The sequence below is a fragment of the Rhinoraja longicauda genome, chromosome 17 (assembly GCF_053455715.1).
Source record: "Rhinoraja longicauda isolate Sanriku21f chromosome 17, sRhiLon1.1, whole genome shotgun sequence".
Lineage (NCBI taxonomy): Eukaryota > Metazoa > Chordata > Chondrichthyes > Rajiformes > Arhynchobatidae > Rhinoraja > Rhinoraja longicauda.
In genome coordinates this window covers 38,337,465-38,363,008 of record NC_135969.1, presented here as the reverse complement: position 1 = coordinate 38,363,008, position 25,544 = coordinate 38,337,465, and the positions used below count along the sequence as shown (strand labels likewise).

At 45.3% G+C, this 25,544-nt stretch overlaps 1 protein-coding gene across 1 annotated transcript in view; it reads right to left on the bottom strand.

Moving 5' to 3' along the window:
• Window positions 1–25,544, bottom strand: part of suclg2 (succinate-CoA ligase GDP-forming subunit beta) — a 271,539-nt gene that overhangs the window by 160,704 nt on the left and 85,291 nt on the right. The window contains exon 2 of the mRNA XM_078414531.1: window positions 6,073–6,214. Coding sequence (XP_078270657.1) covers window positions 6,073–6,214 — 142 coding nt within the window. The remainder of the gene's footprint in view (window positions 1–6,072; window positions 6,215–25,544) is intronic.

The following is a 25,544-nucleotide window of genomic DNA, read 5'->3' as shown; positions in this document are numbered from 1 at the left end:
TGGGTTTTGCACTTATTTGCAAAGGTGCTTCAAAACGTGAACACTTTCCAAGCCGGACTAACAACAGGGACTTCGAGATTCCTTCACACAACACTGGGAAATAAAGAGCTGTGCAGGTGAAAATTGGCTTAATGGGGCAGAGCAAAGTTATACACCAGTTCTGAGTGTCTTAATGCCCTGTGGGAATATCAGCCTCTGACATTTTAAAAGAGATTGTGTTCCAAAATAAACCACCACAAAAAAAATGATGTCAACAACTGAGCAAAGCTCAAAATTTGGCAGCAGGTATACTAATAGGGCAGCACAGTGGCGCAGCGGTAGAGTTGCAGCCTTACAGGATCAAAGACCTGGGGTCGATCCTGATGACGGGCGCTGTCTGTACGGAGTTTGTACGTTCTCCCTGTGACCGCGTGCTCCGCCCGCACTCCAAAGACGTACAGGTTTGTAGGTTAATTGGCTTTGGTAAAAATTGTAAATTGACCCTAGTGTGTAGGATAGTGTTAGTGTACCGGGATCGCTGGTCGGCGTGGACTCGGTGGGCCGAAGGGCCTGTTTCCACACTCTATCTCTAAACTAAACTAAACTGAAGATAGACACATGAAGCTGGAGTTACGCAGCCGGCAGGCAGCATCTCTGGAGAGAAGGAATGGGTGACGTTTCGGGTTGAGACCCTTCTTCAGACCCTTCTTCAAACTAAACTAAGATGGGTCCCGACCCAAATGCCATCTGTCCATTTAATTCCATAGATGCTGCCTGACTCGCGGAGTTCCTCGAGCAGTCAGTTTTTTGCTCAAGATACCAGCATCTCAGCTTAGTTTAGTTTATTGTCACATGTACCGTGAAAAGCCTTTGCTGCATGCTAACCAGTCAGCAGAAAGACAAAACATGATTACACAGCAAAGTCCAATCAAGTATAGTCCAAGGGACATCAAAGAGGTAGATAGTAGTTCAGCACTGCTCTCTGGTTGTGGCAGGATGATTCAGTTGCCTGATAACAGCTGGGAAGATGGGAGATGGGAGAAGAGGGAGAGACCAGGGTGCAACTCATCCTTGATTATGCTGCTGGCCTTGCCGAGGCAGAATGAGGCAATAGAGAGTTTGACATCTACAGGATCTATGAGAAAATCACATTCCTTTTGACATCAGAGAATAGCATGCATGTAAAATTAACCTTCTCTCATATTGCATGTCCACTAATACTGACAGTGGAGCTAAATTGTTCTTAATTAAACTATACAATATACTCTTTGGTTCCCATTAATTCTGAACTCTGCACCTTGCTCCTTAGATCAGGTGCCAGATGTTTCCCATGTCCATTCCAACAGTTCAATGGGTTGTTGAGTGGTTGTGAGACCAGAATACAATGTGCAAATGCCTTCATTTTCACGTGACCATAATGAATTTTAAAAATAGTCAGTCACTTAATGTCGGGATCTCACTCCGCAGATACGATGTACTAATTGGTTTTTCAGACATTTTCAGAGAAACGCTCAGATCCTCTGGCAGAATTGCTCCGTTTTTCAAACTGCTATTATTTCATAAGGATGATTGATGTTGTACATTTCATGAATATCACGAAGGGTCATCAAAGCTTAGTTTCAAGACTCATTGGTTCTCACAGGAAACTGTATCCAAAGAACATATTAAAGTTGGAAGTAAATTACTGGATTTCAATGGAGGATAATTTTTTTAATAATATTTTTTCATTTTGAAACACTTTTGGTGGATGACAGTGCTGTGCCCAGGGCAGTTGCAAAATAATCTCTTTTAGTGTTTAGTTTAGAGATACAGCGCAGAAACAGGCCCTTCGGCCCACCGAGTCCATGCCGACCAGCGATCCCCGCACATTAACCCTATCTTACACGCACTAGGGACAATTTACAATCTTTACCAAAGCCAATTACAAACCTATACCGAGGGCCAATTAACCTACAAACGTCTTTGGAGTGTGGGGGGAAACCGGAGATCCCAGAGAAAACCCACGCAGTTCACGGGGAGAACGTACAAACTTTGTACAGAGTCAGGATCAAACCCGGGTCTCTGGCGCTGTGAGGTAGCAACTCCACCACCCTGTATTATCTGACACTAAAACTAAATACAGTGATCAGACATTTCTGTCCAACATTTGGGTTCACAACTGTTGTGCAACATACAGATAACAGCTTATGTACGGGGAGGTGTAATATACCAAATCAGAAATTAGGAATTAAATCACAAAAACTTGGCAAACTGGAAGGAATAAAGATTATTTCCTTGAGGACTGATACCACTCTCATACTTTCAGCATCTAGCTTCCTCTGCTGCTCTTAATTTATTTATTTCCAACTGTTAATACATTTATTAGATTTGCCCTCAATGTTTTGGCTTGCTTCAATGATATTTCATGGCCAGAAAAACCATTATGGGGATTGCATCCTGATAGTTATCAAAGTAAAAGATCATCGATAATCGAGGATATGTCGAACACAGCAAGAATGAGGTGATGGGTTTAAGCTCACAGGAGACTGATTCCTTTCAAAAGCTACCTATTTGTTGCTAACAACATTCGTAGTTGCTGAGAGGCAGCAGGGCCATATATAAGATGCCCACTTCTAAGTCTTCCCGTGTGAGAGAATACATATTTTATGTTGCCACACTTGCCTTGCTTTTCATCTGCAAATAATCAAATGCAAAAAAAGCAACATGCCTTCTAATACTGAGTGTGGCAACTGATCAGAGCAAACCAAATACGTTTTCCAATCTATCATCCATCCGTATTACTCGATGTGAATAGATATTAGAAATTTAAAATTATGTTGACGCCACACTGCGTATCAGGTGTGGCTGCTCAGGAGACGATCTACACCCAGAACAACACTGAAAATTCATGGCAAGCTGCCCATCAGTGGTACTAAAGAATCAATCAACCTTGTGCTCATCATTGAGCTCACACTGTGTGTTCTTCCAGTCACCTGACACATAAATAACACACAAGTTGTGACATACAATGTTTGCAATTGTGTGCAGTTTTGGTCTCCAAATTATGAGGAAGGATATTCTTGCTATTGAGGGCATGCAGCGTAGGTTTACTAGGTTAATTCCCGGAATGGCGGGACTGTCGTATGTTGAAAGACTGGAGTGACTGGGCTTGCATACTCTGGAATTTAGAAGGATGAGAGGGGATCTTATTGAAACATATAAGATTATTAAGGGGTTGAACACGCTAGAGGCAGGAAACATGTTCCCGATGTTGGGGGAGTCCCGAACCAGGGGCCACAGTTTAAGAATAAGGGGTAGGCCATTTAGAATGGAGATGAGGAAAAACTTTTTCACTCAGAGAGTTGTGAAGCAGTGGAATTCTCTGCCTCAGAAGGCAGTGGAGACCAATTCTCTGGATGTTTTCAAGAGAGAGTTAGATAGAGCTCTTAATGATAGCGGTGTCAAGGGGTATGGGGAGAAGGCAGTAACAGGGTACTGATTGTGGATGATCAGCCACGATCATGGTGAATGGCGGTGCTGGCTTGAAGGGCCGAATGGCCTACTCCTGCACCTATTGTCTATTGTCAACCTTATATCGAGGATTCACCTTTATTGTTCAGTTTCTTTTTTGCAAAATATTAATGGATTGGTTTATCTAAATCACTTCACATAAATCATATTCCCCACGGTATATCGGTGGAGCATACGGCAAATGGTATGGCATAAGAGGAAAATAATTTCACCGATCAAACCTGGTGTAAGTAGTTTAGTATAGTTTAGTTTAGTTTGGAGATACAGCATGGAAACAGGCCCTTCGGCCCACCGAGTTCATGTCGACCATTGATCACCCATTCACACTATTTCTAGGTGAACCCATTTTCTCTTCCACTCCCAATGCACTAAGAGCAATTTGCAGAGGGCCAATTTAACCTAAAAACCCACACGTCTTTGGGATGTTGGAAGAAACCGGAGCACCCGGAGAAAACCCACGTGGTCACAGGAAGAATGTGAAAATACCACACGTTCAGCACCGGAGTTCGAGATTGAACCTGGGTCTCTGGCACTGTGAGGCACCACTGCGCTGCTCATGAATAAATGCTTCATTTTTTTCCAAGCATTTGGGATATTTGGGCAAGCAGATGGTCTGAAGAAGGGTCCTGACCCGAAACGTCACCCATCCTTTTCCTCCAGAGATGCTGCCTGACCCACTGAGTTACTCCAGCACTCTGTGCCTATCTTTTGGATATCCTGAGGTTATGTACGATGCTGAAATAAATGAAAGCTTTGTTTTCCCACTTACACATTGTCCCCTCGACATGTATGTATTTAGTCATGAAATTGTCAAGCATTACAGTATGTTTATCAACACATGCTCAGAGGGAAAACATTCAAACTCCACAGAGACAACATCTGAGGTCTGGATTGAACCTGGTTCTCTGGCGTCGCGAGGCAGCAGCTATGTGAGCCATGCTTCTGTGCCACCTTTACTGAAACTGAATTTCGTGGGCAAGAGTGGATATTTAGGCAGAGATCTGTCTCTCCTTGTGTCCATGCATTTATAGCCCTCAGCTCCATACAAGACTCCATACCATACAATTGCAAAGAATTGTGGACACTGCCCAAACCATGACACAAACCAACCTCCCTTCCAATGACTCCATTTACATATCACGCTGCCTCGACAAGGCCAGCAGCATAATCAAGGACGAGTCACACCCCGGCCACTCCCTCCTCGCCCCTCCCCCATCGGGCAAGAGGTATAGAAGTGTGAAAACGCACATCTCTAGATCCAGGGACAGTTTCTTCCCAGCTGTTATCAGGCAACTGAACCATCCTACCACCAACTGGAGAGCAGTCCTTAGCTACTATCTACCTCATTGGAGATCCTCGGTCTAAATTTGATCAGACTTTACTGGACTTTATCTTTCACTAAACGTTATTCCCTTTATCATGTATCTGTACACTGTGGATGACTAGATTGTGATCATGTATTGTCTTTCCGCTGTCTAGTTAGCACCCGGCAAAAGCTTTTCACTGTACCTCTGTACACGTGACAATAAACTAAACTCAACTCATAATGCCTTGATATTACAACAATAAAGTACCAATGTGCACGTGTGACTATATATATATATATATATATATATATATATCTACACATTGGTACACTATGTATGTGTACATAGGAGGACCTAACATGGTCCAATAACACTGCTGCGCTGGTCAAGAAGACACAGCATCGACTGTTCTACCTAAGAACACTGAAAAAGTCTGGTCTACCCAAACAGCTGCTGACGACCTTCTACCGCTGCACCATAGAGAGCATCCTAACACATGGCATCCCTGTGTGGTACCTCAGCTGCACGGAGGCAGAGAGGAAAGCTCTTCAGCGGGTAGTCCATAGAGCTCAGAGGACTATCGGAACACAGCTACCAGCCTTGGAGGCATCTACAACACACGATGCCTCAGAAAAGCCACCAGCATCCACAAAGACTCTTCACACCCCTGCAACAGTCTGTTCGAACTTCTACCATCGGGCAGACGATACAAGGCCTTCTACGCCCGCACCTCCAGACTCAGGAACAGCTTTATCCCCAGGGCCATAGCTGCCATGAACCGGTCCTGCTGAGCCGGATGGTCGCATCGCACAGTGATCCGGCACAGATCTACTTGCACTTTATTCTGTTTTAAAACTGTTCTAATTTGTTTCGTTGGGTTGTTTAAATTAATACTGACTAGCTAATTAATTTATTGCATCGTATGGGAGGCGCATTCCCAATCTCGTTGTACCCCTGTACAATGACAATAAAGATATATTGTATTGTATTGTATTGTATTGTATGTATGTGCACATTGGTACACTATCCATGTATATATAGTAAGGAGGTTTGGAACCTATTTGGAGGTTGTAGTGTTCAATAACCTGATGGTTGTAGGGAAGAAGCTGTTCCTGAACCTAGACGTGACAGTTTCGTACTCACCGCACCTCCTTTCTCTGTGCACACTATTGTTGGTACAATGAAAGACTAATCAGAAAGGTTATCAATAATCTAACAGTTCGAGTAGTTTTTCATTCAGACGGCTGCCAGTGCTTCCCGCTGCTATTCAACTTACTCAGTCTCTTGGCGGCCTCGAGAGCATCTTGTGAGTTATCGGCAACGAAGAACCGCTGCACCGTGATGCCATGATCCGCCATGATTTTTTTGCTCTGGTATTCCTGAAGGTTCAACCACCGCACAGGAACAAGTCGGGCCACCTGTACGTTCATGGAGGGGAAATGGAAGGAAAAGAGTCACGTTCGCTATTTCATATTGCTCAATAATCATTGTTACAAACTCAAACAATAATCCAAATGCTTGTCTATCGTAATGGAGGCTCATTCCCCATGCTCTGTGAACTATGTTCGGGCGGCACAGCGGTAGAGTTGCTGCCTTACAGCGCTTTCAGCCCCAGAGACCCTGGTTCGATCGCGACTACAGGTGCTGTCTGTACAGGGTCTGTACGTTCTCCCCGTGACCAAGTGGGTTTTCTCCAAGATCTTCGGTTTCCTCCCACACGCCAAAGACGTGCAGGTTTGTAGGTTAATTGGCTTGGTATAAGTGTAAATTGTCCCTAGTGTGTGTAGGACAGTGTTAACACACAGGAATCACTGGTCAGCGTGGACTCGATGGGCCTGTTTCCGCGATGTATCTTTGAACTAAACTAAAGTTAAACATTCACATTGCAAAATGCCATGAATGTTTAGTTTAGTTTATTTTATCGAGGTACAGTGAAAAGCTTTTTGTCACGTGCTAACCAGTCAGCGAGAAGACTATACATATTTACTATCGAGCCGTCCACACTGTACAGATACATGATGAAGGGGATAACATTTAGTGCCAGATAGTAAAGTAAAAGCAAGTCCAGCAAAGTCCAATTAAAGATAGTCCGAGGGTTTCCAATGAGGTAGAAAGTAGCACAAGACCGCTCTCTGGTTGTGGTAGGATGGTTCAGTTGCCTGATAACAGCTGGGAAGAAACTGTCCCGGAATCTGGAGGTGTGCATTTTCACACTTCTGTACCTCTTGCCTGATGGGAGAGGGGAGACGAGGGAGTGGCCGGGGTGAGCCATGTCCTTGATTGTCCGGGTGGCCTTGTCGAGGCAGCGTGAAGTGGAGATGGAGTCTGAAGAAGGGTCTTGACTTGAAACGTCACCCATTCCTTTGCCCCAGAGATGCTGCGTGACCCGCTGACTTACTCCAGCATTTTGCATCTATCTTCATAAGATCATATGATCATACGTGAGCAGAATTAGGCCATTCGGCCTATGGATTCTACTCCGCCATTCAATCATGGCTGATCTATCTCTCCCTCCTCATCCCATTCTCCTGCCTTCTCCCCATAACCTCTGACACCTGCACTAATCAAGAACCTATCTATCTCTGCCTTAAAAATATCCACTGACTTGGCCTCCACAGCCTTCTGGCGCTAAGAATTCCACAGATTCACCACCCTCTGACTAAAGAAGTTGGGATCTTCAAAGGAAGGGGAGGTTGGTTTGTGTGATGGTCTGGTCTGCGTCCACAATTCTCTGCAATTCCTTGCGGTCTTGGATGGAGCTGTGATCCATCATTGTTTGCTATTCATTACAGTTCAACACTGTTGCCATTTCTCATCCGCCATCTAATTTAATTACAATGATCATAGTGCCTTGGGAGTGTATCCCTGTAAACATGTTCCAAGATGCTCAGACAAGATGTTAATGAAACAGACTTTGAGAAAAGGGACAAGGTTGAACTACTTCAGCAGCTGTCAGTGAATGCTGTCCACGCAAGCACCCGCCTTTGTTGCCTGCCACGATGTTACGATACTTAATTGCTGTCACTATACTGTTTAAATTAAAGATAATTATGATTTTATTACAGTGCCAACTGCAATGCGAAATGTCAACAGCAAAGGTGCAATGAGATCATCCATTTAAGAATAAGGGGTAGGCCATTTAGAACGGAGATGAGGAAGAACTTTTTCAGTCAGAGAGTGGTGAAGGTGTGGAATTCTCTGCCTCAGAAGGCAGTGGAGGCCAGTTCGTTGGATGCTTTCAAGAGAGAGCTGGATAGAGCTCTTAAGCATAGCGGAGTGAGGGGGTATGGGGAGAAGGCAGGAACGGGGTACTGATTGAGAGTGATCAGCCATGATCGCATTGAATGGCGGTGCTGGCTCGAAGGGCTGAATGGCCTACTCCTGCACCTATTGTCTATTGTCTATATTAGCAAGTTATAGTTTCAGTTTAAAGTTGCCCCACAGTAGAGTTGCTGCCTCACAGCGCCAGTGACCCGGGTTTGATCCTGACTACAGTTGCTGTCTGTACAGAGTTTGTACGTTCTCCCTGTGACCTGCGTGGGTTTTCTCCGGGTGCTCCGGTTTCCTTCCACGCTCCAAAGACGTGCAGGTTTGTAGGTTAATTGGCTTGGTAAAATTGCAAATTGTCTCCAGTGTGTGTAGGAGAGTGTTAGTGTTGCAGGGATCGCTGGTTGACTCTTTAGGCCGAAGGGCCCGTTTCCACGTTGTATCTCTAAAGTTTAATATGAATATAAATATATTTTGCCACGTCACACACCCTCTGCAGAGACCAGCTTAAGTGAAATGAGATTCAGTCTTCATGGGGCAACAACAAAGGTGAGCACTCCTCCTGCAAAGAAACAAATCACACAGGAAAGGATTGACTCAGGAGGCTGATCAGATTAATCGCATGTGCGGCATAATGGCGCAGCTGGTGGAGCTGCTGCCTCACTGTTCTGTTGGTGTCCGCAAATGCAGCGGGCTCCAACAGGATTAACAAGCTCATCAGGAAGGCTGGCTCCGTCCTGGGGGTGGAGTTGGATTCACGGGAGGTGGTCTTGGAGGGGAGTTTGCTCCTCAAACTGCGGAGCATCCTGGACAATGCAACTCACCCCCTCCATGACACGCTGGTCAACCTGAGGAGCACCTTCAGCAACAGACTGGTTCCACCGAGATGCAGTACAGAACGCCACAGGAGATCCTTCATCCCTGTGGCTATCAAACTGTACAACTCCTCCCCCTTCTGTTGTGGGGTAGACTGACTCGTGGGTTTGTAAATTAATTGGCCTCTGTAAATTGTTGTTGGTGTGTATGGAATGCATGAGAAAGAGGGGTGACATAGAACTAGTGTGAACGGATGACCGATGGTCGCGTGGACTTGGTGGGATGAAGGGCCTGTTTCCTCGCTGCATCACTAAACTAAGCCAATGTTACAAGAGACTAGGAATCCAAAGGGCAGAACAGTGGCTTAGCGGTCGAGTTGCTTCCTTGCTTCCAGAGACCCGGGTTCGATCCTGACTCCCGCTGCCGTCTGTACGGAGTTTATACGTTCTCTCCGTGACCTGCGTGGGTTTTCTCCGGGTGCTCCGGTTTCCTCACACACTCCAAAGACGTGCAGATTTGTAGGGTTAATTGGCTTCGGTAAAATTGTGTAGGATCAGGGGTGATCCCAGGTTGGCGCGGAAGAGACTGTATCTCCAAAGTCTAAAGTCAAAATGGGTTGATAACCCTTTCTTCCAGCGAGTAAATGTGGTAACAGATGGGAATCTGGCAAAGCTAGTCGACTAACAGCAAAAACTAATCACAATTTCACCTGCAGCCACAGAGCGTAGAATAAGAAAATAACTGCAGATTTTCTGGTACAAATCGAAGGTATTTATTCACAAAATGCTGGAGTAACTCAGCAGGTCAGGCAGCATCTCAGGAGAGAAGGAATGGGTGACGTTTCGGGTCGAGACCCTTCTTCAGACGTAGATATTGATAAGCAGCCTGGCAACTACAAAAGCAAGTTATTAATTTGAAACTTAATTAGATGTGATGCAACATCAATTAGGAAATATCAAGTCAATGGAAACTTGAAAGCGGTTTTTAAAATTCTCTGCAAATTAGACGACAGTTGAGCCAATTGTTTCATCTGTTCTTACATTTACATTCTTGAAGGCGGTGAACAGCAACAAATTATAAACGGAAGATAACACAAACTTGCAAATTCTGATGCGACGTGAAAAACTGTTCAGCAAATTAAATTCATCAAATCGGCCCGGCGCGGTGGCGCAGCGGTAGAGTTGCTGCCTCACAGCACCAGAGACCCGGGTTCGATCCTGACTGCGGGTGCTGTCTTTACGGGGTTTGCACGTTCTCCCTGTGACCGCGTGGGTTTTCCCCGAGTGCTCCGGTTTCCTCCCACACTCCAAAGACGTACAGGCTTGTAGGTTAATGAGATTTCATAAAAATGATAAATTGTCCATGGTGTGTGTATGGGATAATGTTAGTGTACGGGGATCGCTGGTCGGCACGGACTCGGTGGACCGAATGGCCAGTGTATCTCTAAGCTAAACTAAACTAAACTGTGATTGAAAGCTTTCTCATCTGGAGTCCTGCAATGGGTCAGATACCATGATTTTTTCATACTTGGACGGCATTGCCGTTATCAATTATTTTTATACCTTGCCTTGAATGGCGTGATGTACAGTGAAAGGTCATAAACTTACTTACTTCAACAAGGCAGCGAAGGTTACCTGCTTTCCTAATCTATAGACAGGTGATTGACTCATATTGCTAGCGACTCCAGCGGCAATTTGAAATGCCCCTTAATCGTAAAATAAATCCGCCGATACGAAATTGATTCTTCTGGAATTTACGTCCGGGTGTGATGGAGCTCCGTGACCCAATGCAATCACGGTGAGTACTTCCATAATGAAGCCTTCACAAGAGTTCTTCCCTGAGAAATGGCAGCATGTGCGTCACTGCCCTGGATTCTGCCTCGAGGACAGGAATAGACTCCTGCAGTTCGCTTCTGGTGGAGCCCATTACTAATGTCCTTCCTACACCCCCCTTTCTTCCAAAAAGCCATGGACATATAGAAACATAGAAAATAGGTGCAGGAGTAGCCCATTCGGCCCTTCGAGCCAGCACCGCCATTCAATATGATCATGGCTGATCATCCAAAATCAGTAGCCCGTTCCAGCTTTCTCCCCATATCCCTTGATTCCGTTAGCCCTAAGAGCTAAATCTAGCTCTCTCTTGAAAACATCCAGTGAATTGGCCTCCACTGCCTTCTGTGGCAAATTCTCTGCCTCAGAAGGCAGTGGAGGCCAATTCTCTGAATGTATTCAAGAGAGAGCTAGATAGAGCTCTTAAGGATAGCGGAGTCAGGGGGTATGGGGAGAAAGCAGGAACGGGGTACTGATTGAGAATGATCAGCCATGATCACATTGAATGCCGGTGCTGGCTCGAAGGGCTGAATAGACAATAGACAATAGACAATAGGTGCAGGAGTAGGCCATTCAGCCCTTCGAGCCAGCACCGCCATTCAATGCGATCATGGCTGATCACTCTCAATCAGTACCCCGTTCCTGCCTTCTCCCCATACCCCTTCACTCCGCTACCGTTAAGAGCTCTATCCAGCTCTCTCTTGAAAGCATCCAACGAACTGGCCTCCACTGCCTTCTGAGGCAGAGAATTCCACACCTTCACCACTCTCTGACTGAAAAAGTTCTTCCTCATCTCCGTTCTAAATGGCCTACCCCTTATTCTTAAACTGTGGCCCCTTGTTCTGGACTCCCCCAACATTGGGAACATGTTTCCTGCCTCTAATGTGTCCAATCCCCGAATTATCTTATATGTTTCAATAAGATCCCCCCTCATTCTTCTAAATTCCAGTGAATATAAGCCCAGTCGACCCATTCTTATGGAGAGCATCATGAGGAAAAACTAACTTCCTGAATGAACCAAAGTCAGGCGATACGGTGGCACAGTGGCCTCCTCCTGCACCTATTGTCTATTGTCTATAATTACACAGATTCACAACTCTCTGGGTGAAAAGGTTTTTCCTCGTCTCAGTCCTAAATGGCCTACCCCTTATTCTTAAACTGTGACCCTTGGTTCTGGACTCCCCCCAACATCGGGAACATTTTTCCTGCATCTAGCCTGTCCAATCCCTGAAGAATTTTATGCTTCTATAAGATCCCGTCTCATCCTTCTAAATTCCAGTGAATATAAGCCCAGTCGACCCATTCTTATGGAGAGCATCATGAGGAAAAACTAACTTCCTGAATGAACCAAAGTCAGGCGATACGGTGGCACAGTGGTTGAGTTGCCGCCTTACAGCACCAAAAGCCTGGCTTAGATCCTGACTATGGGTGCTGTCTGTACAGAGTTTGTATGTTCTCCCTGTAACTGTGTGGGTTTTCTCCAGCTGCTCCGGTTTCCTCCCACATCCGAAATACCCGCAGGTTTGTTGGTTAATTGGCTTCAGTAAATTTCCCCTAGTGTGTGTAGGATAGAACTAGTGTAGGGCTGATCGCTGGTCGGCGCGGACACGGTGGGTCAATGGGTCTGTTTCCACGCTGTATCTCTAATCTAAACTACAAGAGGTACAGATGGGGTAGAAGTAACATCCCACTCAGTCCATATGCAATCGTCGCCAGAGTTTGGTGTCCTAGTGCATCAGTCACTGAAAGGAAGCATGCAAGTACAGCAGGCAGTGAAGAAAGCCAATGGAATGTTGGCCTTCATAACAAGAGGAGTTGAGTATAGGAGCAAAGAGCTCCTTCTGCAGTTGTACAGGGCCCTAGTGAGACCGCACCTGGAGTACTGTGTGCAGTTTTGGTCTCCAAATTTGAGGAAGGATATTGTTGCTATTGAGGGAGTGTAGCGTAGGTTTACTGGGTTAATTCCCGGAATGGCAGGACTGTCATATGTTGAAAGACTGGAGCGACTAGGCTTGTATACACTGGAATTTAGAAGGATGAGAGGGGATCTTATCGAAACGTATAAGATTATTAAGGGGTTGGACACGTTAGAGGCAGGAAACATGTTCCCATTGTTAGGGAGTCCAGAACAAGGGGCCACAGTTTAAGAATAAGGGGTAGGCCATTTAGAACTGAGATGAGGAAAAACTTTTTCAGTCAGAGAGTTGTGAATCTGTGGAATTCTCTGCCTCAGAAGGCAGTGGAGGCCAATTCTCTGAATGCATTCAAGAGAGAGCTAGGTAGAGCCAAAGGATGCCAAAGCGTCCTACAAGAGGAAGATTGAAGACCACTTCTCCAACAATGACCCACGGCGGGTATGGCAAGGCATCCAGCACATCACCAACTACAAGACCAGCAACCGCACGACTGCCGACGGCGACGCCTCGCTGGCTGAGGAACTTAACTGTTTCTTTGCTCGTTTCGAGGTGAAAGCTACAGTGGCAGACATTACACCCTCTCCAGCACCTGACAGCAACACCTTCACTGTGCAGGAGTATGATGTTAAGCGCGTGCTCAGAGCAGTGAATCCCAGGAAAGCTGCAGGCCCCGATGGTGTGACGGGCAGAGTGCTGAGGGAATGTGCAGACCAATTATCTGAGGTCTTCACAAAAATCTTCAACCTGTCCCTTTTAAAATCCACCATCCCTCCCTGCCTGAAGTCCGCCATAATCATCCCACTGCCGAAAAAGTCTGTCATCAGCAGTCTTAACGACTACCGTCCGGTAGCACTCACACCGGTCATCACAAAGTGCTTCGAGAGACTGGTCCTGCAGCACATCAAAGCCAGCCTCCCACCCACCTTCGACCCACACCAGTTTGCCTACAGAGCAAATAGGTCTACAGGGGATGCCATCGACACTGCTCTTCACACTGCACTGACCCACCTTGAACACCAGGGGAGCTATGTGAGGATGCTCTTCCTCGACTTCAGCTCTGCCTTTAACACGGTCATCCCGAGCAGACTGGTCACCAAACTTTCCGACCTTGGATTTTCCCAAACCATCTGCAAATGGATCAAGGACTTTCTGACCAACCGCCCCCAGACAGTCAAAATAGGCCCTCACCTCTCCTCCACCATTACACTGAGCACCGGCTCACCACAGGGCTGTGTGTTGAGCCCCATCCTTTACTCCCTCTACACTCACGACTGCGCCCCCACCCATCCCACCAACACCATCATCAAGTTCGCGGATGACACGACTGTGGTTGGACTCATCTCAGAAGGAGATGAGACAGCCTATAGGGATGAAATCCAAAGGCTGGCAGCATGGTGTTCAGTGAACAATCTGGTCCTGAACTCCTCCAAAACAAAGGAACTTATAATTGACTTTAGGAAAACCAGTGGAGATTACGACCCACTCTACATCAATGGGGTCTGTGTGGAAAGGGTACCAGCTTTCAGGTTCCTGGGTACGCACATCGCAGAGGATCTCACCTGGTCTACCAACACCATCACCACAGTAAAGAAGGCACAGCAGAGACTCCACTTCCTGAGGATCCTCAGGAAAACCAACCTGCAGGAGAAGCTCATGTTGTCCTTCTATCGCTGCTCCATCGAGAGTGTGCTGGCATACTGTATAACCACATGGTATGCCAGCTGCTCAGAAAAGGACAGGAAGGCCCTTCAGAGGGTCATCACGACGGCCCAGAAAATCATCGGCTGCTCACTGCCCTCCCTGGAGCACCTGTTCAGCCTACGCTGCCTCAGTAGAGCAGGCAAAATAATAAAAGATCCATCCCACCCCGGCCACCGTCTGTTTGTTCATCTGCCCTCTGGTCGACGTTTCAGGTCGATAAAATCCCGAACAAACAGACTTAAGAACAGTTTTTACCCCAGGGCCATACGAGAACTGAACACTACCTTTGCACTAGGCAACACTAAAAAATCTTTGTACTTAACATAATTGTATTTAATTGTATTTATGTATTTATTTGTTTTTGCATTTATTGCATATATGTTTGTACGCACCGTCAGGATTGGCTATTTTTTAATTTCGTTGTACTCGTTGCAATGACAATAAATGAATATTATTATTATTATTATTATTAAGGATAGCAGAGTCAGGGGGTATGGGGAGAAGGCAGGAACGGGGTACTGATTGAGAATGATCAGCCATGATCACATTGAATGCGGTGCTGGCTCGAAGGGCCGAATGGCCTCCTCCTGCACCTATTGTCTATTGTGCTAATTCACTGTCCCAGTTGCAGCTGGCCATAAAGGCCCGTGCAGACGTCTACACCATCCGGTTGACCCACAAACCGTCGTCCCTCTCCTTGCCCGGCCATCATTTGGAGTACTGTGGGCAAATTTGTGCCCCATAACTGAGGAAGGATGTGCTGGCACTGGAGAGGGTCCAGAGGAGGTTTACAAGAATGATCCCAGGAGTAGGTGGATTAGCATATGATGAGCATTTGACAGCACTGGGCCTGTACTCGCTGGATTTTAGAAGGTTGAGGGGGGACCACATTGAAACTTACAGATTTATGAAAGGCATAAATTATGAGTGGATGTGGAAAGGATGTTTCCACTGGTGGGAGAGCCTAGGACCAGAGGTCATAGCGTCAGAATTAAAGGGTGCTCTTTTCGAAAGGAGGTGAGGAGGAATTCCTTTAGTCAGAGGGTAGTTAATCTGTGGAACTCATTGCCACAGAGGGCTGTGGAGGCCAAGTCAGTGGTTATTTTTAAGGCAGAAATAGACAAATTCTTGATTTGAACGGCTGTCAAGAGTTATTTAGGGAGAAGGCAGGAAAATGGGATTAGGAGGCAGAGATCAGCCATGATTGAATGGTGGAGTGGACACAATGGGCCGAATGGCCTAATTCTACTCCTATAACTTGTGAACTTACCCCAGTTCTGTGGTGGATGAACAAGACCAGCTGTCGGGATAAGGCCGAGACTCGCCGGGACCTGGTGGATTTGTCGGTTAACTGGCCTCTGTAAATTGCCTCTAGTGTGGATAATAAAATGGTATAACATAGAACAGGTGTGGTTACCTGTGGACTTGTGAGCCTAATGGGCCTGTTCCCACACTGTGTCTTGCATATTTAAGAAGAAAGCAAAATTGACCTTGATGTCCTCAGTGTGGTGACATTTATTTTATGGGCACAAACCAAGAAAATATTAATTTCTGTAGGAATGCTACACAGACAGGAGCAGATAGATAGTTTAGTTTAGTTTAGTTTAGTGCTAAGGCCCTTTGGCCCACCGATTCAGCGTCGACCAGCGATCACGCATTCACACTAACATTATTCTGCACACACTAGGGAGAATTTCCATTTAGATCAAGCCAATTTACCTACAAACATGTATGTCTTTGGAGTGCGGGAGAGAACTGAAGATCCGGGAGAAAACCCACGCAGGTCACGGGGAGAACGTACAAACTCCGTACAGACAGCACCCGTAGTCAGGATCGAACCCGGGTCTCTGGCGCTGTAAGGCAGCATCTCTATCGCTGTTCCACCGTGCCTCCCTGTTAACACCAATCTTCATCTTCTTTTCCTCGGCAGGTCAGAAGAGGATTGGAGGACATTGTGGTCGACTTAGATGCAAAAGATCAGACAGAAAGTTACGTGGGCAGTTAAGGGGCGGAGATGGTGGTAGGAATTGCTCAACTTTACATTTGAAGGTCTACGTAATTGAAAGGGATATCAGACAGGAAGGTTCACTGACTGCTCACCTGCACTCAAATGTGTGCACACCTCACAGAGTTCAATTTCAGCCCTGAACAATTTTCCAATCAAAACTAGCATTTTTTTTGTCTAAGCGTTACAAACCTGAACATATCAGAATTTGTCCGGCAATTGCTCTAATTATTCAATGCCCTGGTTCGATCTAATTTATCCTTAATATAGTAATGGGTACGCTCTGTTTGCATTCTTGGATGCAATCCCACACATAATAGCGTGTACAGGAACGAGAAAGCCTCACTGTATCAGAAGATAGACATTTCTGTCATCTTCTAATATTCGTGTTGGTTGTCTGGTAGAATTCACTTTAAGTTTGCACCATAAAAGAGTCATTTGAAGGGCAGATTTCCACGAGATTTAATCCCACTTTGGGCGGCACATCGTGGCGTAGCAAGGGCGGCACACTGCAGCACAGCTGAGAGTTGCTGCCTCACAGTGCCGGAGACCTGGGTTCGATCCTGACCACAGGTGATATCTGTGTGGAGTTTGCACGTTCCTTCAGTTTCCTCTGGGTGCTCTATTTTCATTACACATCCCGAAGACATGCAGGTTTGTAGCTTAATTGGCCTCCTATCTACGTTCGCCAGAGATGCTGCTTGACCCGAAGAGTTGGTCCATCTCTTTGTGTCTTTTTTTAAATAAACCAGCACCAAGAGAATATATGTGAAAACAGGTGTACCTGAATATGTATCTCCTTCATGTTGTATGTATTCTGTACCATGTGTGTTGAAGAAATTTTTAAAAAAGTAAGTAATTTAAAAAAAACAGCATCTGTAGTTCCTTGTATCCACAACTGATTGACTAGGGTACACTTAAAATCAAGTTACACCCAGGATTAGACACCCATTGTTCGGGATGCTTATTTTTCGGGGGAATTAAAAAAAAAAAGTAACTCTATACCAAGTTTAGTTTAGTTTAAAGTTACAGCGTGGAAACAGGCCCTTCGGCCCACCATTTGCACTGACCTACGATCACCCTAACACGAGTTCTACGTTATCCCACTTTTGTATCCTACACACTAGGGACAATTCACTGATGCCAACAAACCTGTACGTCTTTCGAGTGTGGGGGGAAACCGGAGCACCCGGGGGGGAAAGAGAGTTGTGAATCAGAGAGTTGTGAATCTGTGGAATTCTCTGCCTCAGAAGGCAGTGGAGGCCAATTCTCTGAATGAATTCAAGAGAGAGCTGGATAGAGCTCTTAAGGATAGCTGAGTCAGGGGGTATGGGGAGAAGGCAGGAACGGGGTACTGATTGAGAATGATCAGCCATGATCACATTGAATGGCGGTGCTGGCTCGAAGGGCCGAATGGCCTCCTCCTGCACCTATTGTCTATTGTCTATTGAAACCCACGTGGTCACGGGAAGAATGTGCAAACTCCGTACAGACAGCACTTGTAGTCAGGATGGAACACGGGTCTCTGGAGCTGGAAGGCAGCAATTCGACCACTGCACCACTGTGCCGTCCTAGTTGAATAGATCTCTGAATAGTTTTCAAAGTAAAATGTTAGAACGATTTTAGATCTGTTATGTTCTGCTATGTTTTATTTTGTAATCCGAATGCACTAATTTGCGCAAGATTTTAGCCTAGAATTTCAGCTGCAGCATTTAGCATTAACACTGATAAACGCACAGAATTTATTAGTGAATCTTTCAAAATTGTGCATCATTGTGCATCACTAATTAAAAATTGTGCATCACTAATTAACGCCCTCATACCTTATTTCATGAAGAGCAGGTATTGGAAGTTGAATCTCCCCTGTTGGTCACACCTGTCTCAATAGCTTTAGCCCTAATTACCTTAGACTTAAACAGCATGAAAACAGGCCCTTCGGCCCATAGAGTCCACGTCAACCAGCAATCACCCGTATACTAGCACTATCCTACACACTGGGGACAATTTAAAGCAGCTACAAACCTGTACGTATTTGGAGTGTGGGAGGAAACCAGAACACCCGGAGAAAACCCACGCAGGTCACAGGGAGAATGCAGAAACTCCGTACGGACAGCACCCGTGGTCAGGATCGAACCCCACTCTGTTGCTGTGAGGCAGCAGCCCTACCCTTCAAATTACAAATATCTTTGGTAAAGATTGACTTAAATTGTATTTATGTTTCTGCAAGCAAGTGTTTGATTACATGTTTCAGATATGGAGAAACCAAACTGAAGAAGGGTCTCAACCCGAAACGTCACCCATTCCTTCTCTCCTGAGATGCTGCCTGACCTGCTGAGTTACTCCAGCATTTTGTGAATAAATACCTTCGATTTGTACCAGCATCTGCAGTTATTTTCTTACATTACATAAACTTTCCACTATGCTTCTTCTGCAAAAGGAAATCAACTGCAACCCAAAATGCAAACCATGCTTTAAATCTTAAAAACTGTGCATTTTGAATTAGAAAATAGAAAATAGGTGCAGGAGGAGGCCATTTGGCCCTTCGAGCCAGCACCGCAACTGAATTGGATTCAGTTTGAACCAAAATGGGTTGAAAGAACATTAAATTTAACACCTATAGAATTTTAAAATAGCTATTCAAAACAAGAACACATATGTTTATAGTGCAAGGGACAAGATTTAATACAAACCTGAGGGGCAGCGTTTTTACTCAGGCTGGTGGGTGCATGGGACAAGCTGCCAAAGGAGGTAGTTGAGGCAGCTACTATAACAGCATTTAAAAGACCCTTGGACAGGTATGCAGATTGGAAAGGTTCAGAGGGAATGTGTAGGAAGGAACTGCTGATGCTTGGTTACACCAAAGATAGACACAAAATGTTGGAGTAACTCAGCGTGGCAGTCCGCATCTGTAGAGAAAAGGAAAAGGTGATGTTTTAGGTTGAGACCCTACTTCAGGCTGAGAGCAAAGAGGGATATGGGATCTATGCCAAATATAGATTTAGATGGTATAAGAAATGGTATTGAAGGGTCTCGGCCCGAAACGTCACCCATTCCTTCTCTCCCGTGATGCTGCCTGACCTGCTGAGTTACTCCAGCATTTTGTGAATAAATAGATTTAGATGGGGCATCTTGGTCAGCATGGATGATTTGGGCCGAATGTTATTGTTTCTGTGCTGTATGACCTTATGACTCTGTAACACAAAGAGTGGCCAGAGGATTGCCAGTGAAACTCAACTCGTTAAGTTCAGGAGTGTCTGCATTAATTCCGAGATGCACCAGCAAAACCTGGTACAACTAAAAGCCAATTCTCTTGATTTTTTGAAGTCTTGTTATCTTTTCATCAACAACTAAGACTAAAATAAAGACAGTTAATTTCCTTCACCTCGCTATCATCGTGTAATTAATCAATAAAACCATTCATTAATTGATTGATGATAGTAAGGTGAAGGAAATTCACTGTCTCAATTAATGATACTATAATTTTTGATACTCTACTTTTTGGGAAAATAGATCAGGTTACAACATACATCCTTAGCAAAGGTTGGAACAGGAGGATGCACAGGTGTCAGGGTTTGTGGGGAGAAGGCAGGAGAATGTGGTTAGGAGGGAGAGATAGATCAGCCATGATTGAATGGCGGAGTAGACTTGATGGGCCAAATGGCCTAATTCTGCTCCTACAACTTATGAAGATAGCTGTGTGCCTTCAAGCAATCTGGTGTTACATACCTTCTTCCAAAATAATAGAGTCATAGTCATAGAGTGATACAGAGTGGAAACAAGCCTTTCAGCCCATCTTGCCCAAACCGGCCAACATGTCCCAGCTATACTGGTCCCACCTGTCTACATTTGGTCCATATCCCTCCAAACTTGTCCTATCCATGTACCTGTCTAACTGTTCCTTAAATGCTGGGATAGTCCCTGCCTCAACTACCTCCTCCGGCAGCTTGTTCCATTCACCCACCACCCTTTTGTGTGGAAAAAGTTACCTCTCGGACTCCTATTAAATCTTTTCCCCTTCACCTTAATCTTGATTTAATCTTTGCTATGGAGCAGAGGAACATGTACATAGTTGAGGATGTGGAGGTTCAATCGATTTTGCTCAATAAACTATAAGTCAATTGTATCTCTGCTAATGTCCCAAGATAATAGCTTGATGCCTCAATGTCAACAAACTACTGAAAATTCAACATTCCTGCCCAAGTATTCGACCTGGGGAGTTGAATTATTTATCCGCATTTTAATGACAGAAAGAAGAATATTAACCGATCAAACCCTGAGGTTTCGACTGCTGCTGAACAAAATCCTGTCCTATAGAGCAGTGATATTTCAAATCGAATCCTAGCTTCTAAAAGACTGAGAACTAGTTAACAGGAATCTGATGGCTAGGAGTTTAAAGCAGGTATTGATCAAGAGGCATATCAATCAAGCGACATATTTCACGCAATGCACAAGACTACTGTACAATAAAGGTCGATATGGCATCAAAAAGGATTGAAAAGGAAGAGATCGGCAAAAATAAACTTGGGTCTCTTACAGGTGGAAGCAAGGGAAATTTATAATGAAATCACTGAAAAAAAATGCAGTATGTAATTTCTGTACACAGAAAACAATAAATAAAAACACATTCGAGAAATAGTGGGCATAATAGTTCACTCGACGTGAAATATCTAGTGAATTGAGGAGGTTAGTACATAGAACAGTACAGCACCGGGAAAGGCCCTTCAGCCCACAATGTAAGTATTGAGCCTGATGCCCAGACCAACTCTTATCTGCCTTCACATAATCCAAATCCTTCCATATGCCAATCCAAAATTCTCTTAAACCCCCCGACTGTATCGTCCTCCCTGATAACATATTCCAGGTAACTACCACCTTCGGTGTAAAATACTTGCCTTGCCCATTTCACTTCCAATAACCAGTTTCCCCTCTCACCATGAAGCTGTGCCCTCTAGTATTTGAAATTTCTATCCTTGGAGCAACAACCTCATACCAACCAGTCTGAAGAAGGGTCTCGACCCGAAACGTCACCCATTCCTTCTCTCCTGAGATGATGCCTGACCTGCTGAGTTACTCCAGCATTTTGTGAAATAAATACCTTCGATTTGTACCAGCATCTGCAGTTATTTTCTTATCATACCAACCAGCTGGTCATTTCGAACTGAGATCATACTGACAATCCCCAAATTGTTTTTTAGATTGAAAAGTAGGCTTGAAAGGTTAAATAGTTGTCTCCTGAACCTCTTTCACAAGATTCTGAAGCACTTTTAGTAAATGTACTATTTTTCTTACTGCATAATGTGAGCGATCCCAAACAAGTCTGTACTTCAAACTGAATTATATAACAATTGCAATAAACTGGGTTAGCAGAATGATTAATGGACAACACAACAGCAACAAAATAATACCAGGCACAAGGAACTGCAGATGCTGGCTTACAAAAAAAGGACAACAGGTTCTGGAGTAACTCAATGGGTCAGGCAGCATCTATGGCCCTGACCCAAAATGTTGCCTGTCCACATTCTACAGAGATGCTGCTTGACCAATTGAGGTACTCTAGCACTTTGTTACCGAATTAATATTGCCAGAGCAGTTTGCCTTCAACTCACGGTCTCATTGCTTCAGTTTTACCAAAGGGTCACAATCAAGTAACCAGAGATTGGAATACAATATTTAACAATGAAAGAAATAACCAGCATTCACCTAACACCTTCTATGTTTTTAGGATCTCACATACCTATTCAGTAAAATTAATTGTAATTAGAACATAGAACAGTACCTTACAGGAACACAATCCACGATGTCTGTGCTGAACATGATGCCAAGACCAACTCTTATCTGCCTGTACATAATCCATATCCCTCCATTCTCTGCATATCCATGTGCCTTTCCAAAAGTCTCTTCAGTGCTTCTGCCATATCTGCCTTCACCATAGGGTTGCCAACTGTCCCGTATTAGCCAGGACATCCTGTATTTTGGGCTAAATTGGTTTGTCCCGCGCGGGACTGCCCTTGTCCTGTATTAGGCCCGGGGGGCGCTGTAGGCCCGGATACTGTAGGCCCGGACACTGTAGGTCCGTCAGTGTAGGTTTGGACAGTGCAGGTTCGGACAGTGTAGGTCCGGAGGCCTGGGCGCTGCCCAATGGAGGTTGCATAGCAACCTGCCTCCCGGCCCGGGCGGCCGCCATTGGTGGAGCGGGAGCACTTGGCCGCTGGCTGGCTGGGCACCGGACAGTGACGTCACCTTGTCCCTTATTTGGGAGTGAGATAGTTGGCACCCCTACTTCACCACCACACCCAGGAGCATGTTCCAGGCACCCACCACCAACTTAGTAAACAATCTGCCCCACACATCTCCTTTAAACTTCGCCCCTCTCACTTTAAAGCTGTCCCCTCTAGTCTTTGACATTTGCACCCTGAGGGAAAAAAGGTTCTGACTGTGTATCATAAAATCCTAATCAAACACTCTTGACTCTCTTACCTCTCATGATTTTATATACTACTATCAGGTCTCCCCTCAACCTCTGGCGTTCCAGAGAAAACAATCTAAATATGCCCAGCCCTTCTACAGCTAATGCCCCTTAATCCAGGCATCATTCTGGTCAACCACTTTTGCAGCTCTTCAAAGCCTCCACATCCTACCTGTACTGGGACGTGATTATAGTTATTTTATAAGCTGCTGCAACATCCAATTGTAACACGGGTCGGTTCCACAAATCAAAATGAGATCAATTCCTGGTTATTTTATTGATGATTAGACAGAGGCACCAGCAGATGATTTGGCCATCCAAAATTGCTCGAAATCAATAATCTATGAACGGCAAAAATGTATCTTAGCTGCACAGCTGAAATTGCTATGCGGCAATGTCCCAGAAGCATGGGTGCTACAAAGCATAAAATCATAGACAAATACCAATTCCTTTCTCCTGTCCGCACCTGCAGCGATAGACAAATGTCATGTCCACGATGTGCAGCAGTAACAGGTTTCCAGAACTCAAAAACATATTTGCAGAGAGGTTTACGAGAATGATCCCAGGAATGATTGGGTGAACATATGATGAGCGTCTGACGGCACTGGACCTGTAGTTTAGTTTAGTTTACTTTAGAGATACAGCGTGGCAACAGGCTCTTCAGCCCACCGGGTTCGCGCTGACCAGCAATCCCCGAACATTAACACTATCCTACACCCACTAGAGACAATTTTTACATTTACCAAGCCAATTAACCTACAAACCTGTACATCTTTGGAGTGTGGGAGGAAACCGAAGATCTCGGAGAAAACCCACGCAGATCACGGGGGGAACGTACAAACTCCGTACAGACAGCACCCGTAGTCGGGATCGAACCCGGGTCTCCGGCGCTGCATTCGGCGCTGTAAGGCAGCAACTCTACCGCTTCGCCACCATGACTGCCCTGTACTCACTGGACCTCATTGAAACTTACCAAATAGTGAAAGGCCTGATAGAGCGGATGTGGAGAGGATGTTTCCACGAGTGGGAGAGTCTTGGACCACAGGCCATAGCCTCAGAATAAAAGGACGTTCCTTTAGAAAGGAGATGATGAGGAATTTCCTTCGCCAGAGGGTGGTGATTTTGTGCAATTCATTGCCACAGACGGCTGCTGAGGCCAAGTCAATGGATATTTTAAAGGCGGAGATTGACAGATTCTTGATCAGTATGGGTGTCAGGGGTTATGGGGAGAAGGCAGGAGAATGGGGTTGAGAGGGAGAGATAGATCAGCCATGATTGAATGGCGGAGTGGACTTGATGGGCCGATTGGCCTAATTCTGCTCCGATGACTTATGAACTTAGAACGAAGAACACCAAGGAACACCTGTACACTCCAAAGACGTTCAGGTATGTAGATTAATTGGCTGGGTAAATGTAAAAATTGTTCCTAGTGGGTGTAGGATAGTGTTAGTGTACGGGGATCGCTGGGCGGCACGGACTTGGTGGGCCGAAAAGGCCTGTTTCCGGCTGTATATATGTTCGCCGGGGTGATGCGGGCATGATCGTGAGGAGTCTTCCAAAGATCGTAGTGGATCTCGGCGCGTCGTCGAGAAATCAAACATGTTTGAAATTTCTCGGCGACAGCCAGGCATCGTTGCTTATTGCGGTCGCTGTCGCACGCTGTCCCCAGGTTTGATAGGTTCTCTTACGATGCATTTAGAAGCACATAATATGAAAATAAGTAAAGTCATTTCAAAATACCATAAAATGCTTGTGTTTAACCAATTTATTTACCGTCAGGACATTTGACAGGTAGATTGGAGGCGACAGTTTGACAGTCAGGTCAGCGTGGGAATTTCCGCAATGTTTTTGGCCTCAGACCATTACATTTAAAGTGGGCTCCAGGGGAGAGGAGAGGGAAACAGCTATGTTTAATTCGTAGATACATACATAAGTACATAGACAATAGGTGCAGGAGGAGGCCATTCGGCCCTTCGAGCCAGGATCGCCATTCACTGTGATCATGGCTGATCGTTCACAATCAGTACCCCGTTCCTGCCTTCTCCCCATACCTCTTGATTCCGCTAGCCCAAAGAACTCTATCTAACTCTCTTTTGAATGCATCCAGTGAGTCGGCCTCCACTGCCTTCTGATGCAAAGAATTCCACAAATTCACAACTCTCAGTTATAAATGGCCTACCCTTTATTCTTAAACAGTGGCCCCTGGTTCTGGACTCCCCCAACGTCAGGAACAAGTTTCCTGCATCTAGCGTGTCCAATCCCTTAATAATTTAATACATTTCTATAAGATCCCCTCTCATCTATCTAAATTCCAGTGAATACAAGCCCAGTCGCTCTATTCTTTCATCATGTGACAGTCTCCATCCCGGGAATTCGGACACAAGAATTAATGCTTTCCTACTTTCGCATTATATCCAATTTAAGAAGCAGTGAGGAAAATAAACATTTGCATCAGTTGACTGATATGAAAGCACAACTGAGCAACAGTACTGCCAGTACTAATTAAAGGCCTGGCACTTCTCCTCTGCTGCTCCCAAGGTGTTCAATTGTCCTCTCATTTCACCATTTAGCTCCAGATGTCCCAGCCTGACCCTTCAGATTGATTCCAGATGCCCAATGCAGGCTCAGACACACCTGGCACCATTCCAACGGCCATTTATTTCCACCATCAATAGACCATTGATCTTCTTGGCCTCGCTCCAAGCGACCCCTGTCCCCTCCTGTCCAGCTCAGTTCTGACAGGTAGAA